This window comes from Aureococcus anophagefferens, assembly GCF_000186865.1.
Source record: "Aureococcus anophagefferens unplaced genomic scaffold AURANscaffold_1, whole genome shotgun sequence".
In the NCBI taxonomy this organism is placed as follows: Eukaryota; class Pelagophyceae; order Pelagomonadales; family Pelagomonadaceae; genus Aureococcus; species Aureococcus anophagefferens.
Window position 1 is genome coordinate 2630543 of NW_008705561.1, and position 4952 is coordinate 2635494.

At 70.4% G+C, this 4952-nt stretch overlaps 1 protein-coding gene across 1 annotated transcript; it reads left to right on the top strand.

The window, feature by feature from the left end:
- Window positions 1-1731: 1731 nt before the first annotated feature.
- Window positions 1732-4722, top strand: AURANDRAFT_60852 (hypothetical protein; the record flags this gene model as incomplete). The annotated part of the gene is made up of 3 exons (XM_009034177.1): window positions 1732-2588; window positions 2904-2967; window positions 3601-4722. 3 exons carry the CDS (start codon window positions 1732-1734, stop codon window positions 4720-4722), a joined length of 2043 nt encoding a protein of 680 aa, XP_009032425.1.
- Between the last annotated feature and the right edge of the window lie 230 nt (window positions 4723-4952).

Consider the following 4952-nt stretch of genomic DNA (forward strand, 5'->3'; position numbering starts at 1 on the left):
GCCGACGCCCGTCGACGCAGCGCTCAGGTCTCGCCGTCACGTCACGGACGTAGCAACGGCGCGGCTCGAGGGCTGCGTCGCGCAACGAATGCATCTCGTTGCGCGCGGAGCTGGCGCCGCCCCAGCAACGGCGCGGCTCGAGAGCAGCCCGTAGCAGCCCCGCAGCGTTCCGCAGCAGCTTCAGCACCTGACGGCACGGCGCGACGATGACGCGACATCATCGGACGGATTTGGAGCCACGGAACGTGAATGCGCTCGCAAAAACGTGCACTAGCGTCGAACGCAGCCGACGCCGCAGGATGGAGCTCTGCTTAGGCGAGAGCGTTGGAGCGTTTGCTGTCGAAATCAGCAAAGACTTCAGCGTTTGCAGGCGATTCTGTGGCTCGGGCTGCCCGAGAGCGGCTTATTCACTTTGGGTTCACCGCCTTGGTTTGCATCATCCCTATGTGGTACCCCCTTGGTTTGCACTGCTTTATTCACTTTCCCGGTATCCGCAGCCGGTCGGGCGGGCTTGCGTTGGATACCGGGGGGCGCACCAAAAAAAAATCGCTGCCCCGCAGGGGCGGCGAAGGGGAGGAGGGTAATTTAGAGCCTCTGGCGCGCGCCCGAAGGGTACGACCGGGGGCAGAAGCGGATGCGGTGCCCAAGGCACCGTGGTTCGACCTAGCGCGCAGCGCGCGGCGCGCTCCGCGGCCGCCACGGGCCCGAAGGCTCTCGTCCGAGATCCAGGCGGCGGCGACTGCGCGCGCGCCGTCCGCGCGGCGACGCCGCGCCGCGGCCCGCTCGGCCGCGGCGGCGCCGACGCGCGCGACCGCGCGCGCGACCGCGCGCGCGAGGACCGCGCGGCGCCGGCCCGCGGCCGCGCGGCGCCGGCCCGCGGCCGCGCGCCGCCGCTCGCCGCCGACGGCGCGCGCGCGCCAGGCGGCGACCGCGCGCTGCGCGCCGCGCCGCGCGTCAAGCGCCGCGGCCGCGCGCCGCGACCGCCGCGGCGAGTGCCGCGAGCGCGCCGCGGAGCGCGCGAGACCGCTGGACGCGGACGTGGCGCGCCGCCGTCCGCCGGAGCGCGCGGCGCGCGGCCGCGGCCCAAGCTGCCGCGTTGTGCAGACGTCGGCGCCCAAAGCTTGTCGAGCCGGCAGCGCGCCAAAGCTTGTCGCGCCGACCGCCCGTCGACGCAGCGCTCAGGTCTCGCCGTCACGTCACGGACGTAGCAACGGCGCGGCTCGAGGGCTGCGTCGCGCAACGAATGCATCTCGTTGCGCGCGGAGCTGGCGCCGCCCCAGCAACGGCGCGGCTCGAGAGCAGCCCGTAGCAGCCCCGCAGCGTTCCGCAGCAGCTTCAGCACCTGACGGCACGGCGCGACGATGACGCGACATCATCGGACGGATTTGGAGCCACGGAACGTGAATGCGCTCGCAAAAACGTGCACTAGCGTCGAACGCAGCCGACGCCGCAGGATGGAGCTCTGCTTAGGCGAGAGCGTTGGAGCGTTTGCTGTCGAAATCAGCAAAGACTTCAGCGTTTGCAGGCGATTCTGTGGCTCGGGCTGCCCGAGAGCGGCTTATTCACTTTGGGTTCACCGCCTTGGTTTGCATCATCCCTATGTGGTACCCCCTTGGTTTGCACTGCTTTATTCACTTTCCCGGTATCCGCAGCCGGTCGGGCGGCTTTCGAGGGTCAACGTCGGGCGGTGCGGACGGCACCTTTGCCGTTGGCCCAGCGCGCTCGAAGACGATGGCGGCGCTCAAGGTCGCCGGCATCGACCAGATCAAGGCGACCGTCGTGCCGGACATCCGCGACCACCAGGCCTACCTCGCGGAGCGCGCGCCCGCGGAGCGCGAGGGCTTCGAGAGCAGCGCCGGCCACAAGCTCTTCAAGCATTTGTACGCCCCCTGGCCCAAGACGCTGGGCAAGAAGGCGAGCCGCCTCGCGCGGGAGGAGAACGAGTTCACGCACTCGTCGCTCGTCTACGGCGAGGTCGAGTACGAGCCCTTCGTGGCGCTGCTGGGGGTCCTGTTGGAGGACGGTTTAAGGCCGGGCGGCGTCTTCGTCGACGTCGGCTGCGGCGCGGGCAAGGCCGTCTTCGCGGCGGCCATCGGCCACGACTTCGACAAGGTCGTGGGCATCGAGATCCTCGAGCGGCTCCACGCCATCAACGCCGACGATTTGCTGCCGCGGTTCGAGACCCACGTGCGGCACGAGGTCATGCCGGAGCGCCGCCAGCACTGCGACGTCGAGTTCGTCCTCGGCGACGCGACGGTGCTCGACTGGGCCGAGGCGCGCGTCGTCTTCGCGAACTCGACGTGCTTCGACGAGGCGCTCATGGCGCGGCTCGCGGACCGCGCGGCCGCGCTCGCGCCGGGGACGTACTTCGTGACGACGACGACGGCGCTCCCGAGCGACCGCTTCGAGCTCCGCTGGAAGGGCTTCATGCGCGAGACCTGGGGCGACGCCACGGTCTTCGTCCAGCGCCGCCGGGAGCCCGGTGAGGGCGAGGACGCGGAGGACGCGTCCGTCGCGAGCTCCGTGAACGCGCTCCTCCGGGGCTCGCTCCGCAACCTCAAGCTCAACGCGACGCGCGAGCGCGCGGCGTCCCTGACGGCGCTCTAGCGCTACATCTTGAATTTGTACTCGTACGCGCCGCCCTTGCGCCGGAGGACGTTCTCCGTGTCCGGCCGGATGCGGATCGTCATCTCGCCGTCCTCCTCGAGGGGGGGCAGGCACGCGCGGCACGTGAGGCGCCAGTCCGGCTCCTTCTTCTCGAGCATCTGCTTCTCCTGGATGCCCCAGTCCTCGAGGAGCGCGCGGCCCTTGCGGACGACGCAGGAGCAGCGCAGCAGGCACTGCATGTCCTCGGTGCACGTGCCCCCGACGTCGATCTTGTTCACGAGGAGCGTCTCCCGCAGGCCGCGCCGCGGGTACCAGTTGATGACGCGGTTCGGCTCGTTCTCCTCCGGCGGGAACATGACCGTGAGCGCGACCTTGGGGATCTTCAGGAGGCGCTTGAGCGTGAGCCTCGCCGGCGCGGGCGCGGGCGCCATCGCGCCGAGCGCGTCGACCGTGCGGTCGTAGCCCAGGCCCTCGACGTTGGCGCCGTCCGCCCGGATGATCGCGTCGCCGGGCAGGATCTCCAGCCCCGACAGCGCCGCGTTGCCGCCGTCGACGAGGCCGGCGACGAGCGTCAAGTCCCTCGCCCGCGTCGTTCGCGCCAAACTCCTCCAGCAGGATGCCGATGCCCGGCGACTCGGCGCTCCGCGGGATCTCGACCTCGATCTCTTTCGTGCCCCACTCGTTCGAGTTCGCCGCGAGCGAGATGGCGTTCCCCTCCTCCTCGCTGAGTCGCAGCACCTTCCAGCCTTTCGACATGCCGTCGGCGGTCCGCGCGCGCAGGCGGGTCGCGACGGGTCGCACGGGGCTCGGCGTGAGGAGCGCCTGGGCGCAGGCGGCCAGGAGCAGTGGTCGCATCATCGTGCGACGCGGCGCTCCTGGCGTGGAAGCCGCACGAGCGCCTAGAGGCACTCGAGGTGTGGATCGGCCGCGTCATCTGTGCTCGCTCAACATCGTTGCATGCCCTTTCAAGCGGGCTGCCGGACGGGCATGGAGGCAGCCCGCGCGTTGGCAGCGTTGCTGGCGGCAGCCGTCGTCGTCGCCGACGACCCGCCGCGCGTCATGGCCTGGACGCCCAGCGGCCGCGACGGCTTCGGGTCCCAGTACTTTGGCCACATGGCCGTCTTCGGCGCCTGCCGGCGCGTCCCGGGCAACGGCTGCTGCTACGTGCACCAGCCCATCTCCAAGGTCGAGCACGGCCTCGCCGTCCACTCGGCGGAGCAGTTCACGGGCATGCGGAGCGACGCGCGCTGCGCGGACCACTCGCCGAGCGGCCGGCAGCGGCCGGCCAATTTGGTCGTGCCGCAGTTCCCCAAGCCCATGGAGGTCAAGTGGTACTTCCTCCGGGACCCGGACGTCCGCAGGGAGCTGCGGGCCATGTACGACGCCGGCGCGGGGAAGGCGGGCCTCGAAGAGCACGACTGCGCGTACCGGATCCACGTGCGCCGCGGCGACCACGGGTCGCGGCCGGGCCACGCGGGCGTCATCGGCAACGGCTCCTACGCGTGCCTCGCGCGGTCCATCCTGCGCGCCGACCCGGGCGCGAAGATCTGCGTCTACAGCGAGGGACACGTCGGCGACTTTGGCGAGCTCGGCGCCGTCGACGGCGTCGCGTTCCACCTCGGCGGCGACCCCTACGAGACGTTCCACAACTTTGTCACCGCGGAGCACCTCTTCGTCGCCCACAGCCTGTTGAGCGGCGCGGCGGCCGTGTTGGCCGTCCAGGCGCGCATCTACACGGTGCCCTACGAGCCGACGATGTCCGCGGCGCTCGCGGAGTGCTGGCCGGGCGACTGCGACTGCGGCGGCTACTACAAGCGGAGCCGACAGTGCTGCAAGGCGCCGAACCGCAAGGTCGTCGAGGTCATGGACGGCACGGACGTCTGGACCATGTTCGGCCTCTCGGCGGCGCGCGTCGCGGACGAGCGCGCGCGCAACGACACGTCCTGGGCGCCCAAGGCGCCGTCCATCTGGCCCGACTGGTGGCCCGACCCCGTCGAGGAGCACCGCAAGAAGCTCGAAGCGCGGGCCAGGGCGAAGCGGGACCGCGAAAACCAGGCGACGGCGCCCCTGGCGCCCTGGGCGAGCGACCCCGCCGTCGCGAAGCACCTCGGCTAAGGGCGGGTCGTGGGGCTGCGGTACGCGACGTCGCTTCGGACGTCGTCGCGGCTTCGCGAGGGACTCGGGGCGCAAGTCGGGCGCCATGCAAAAAAAAACAAGTAAAAAAACTCAATATCCGGGTTCTCTCCGAAAGTAGGATTGGTTGCAGTGATTTCCCGCGCTTCGATCGTGCGTCGGGCCTCGCGCCGATAAAAGAAGTCTCTTTCGCCACGATGTCGTACGGCGCC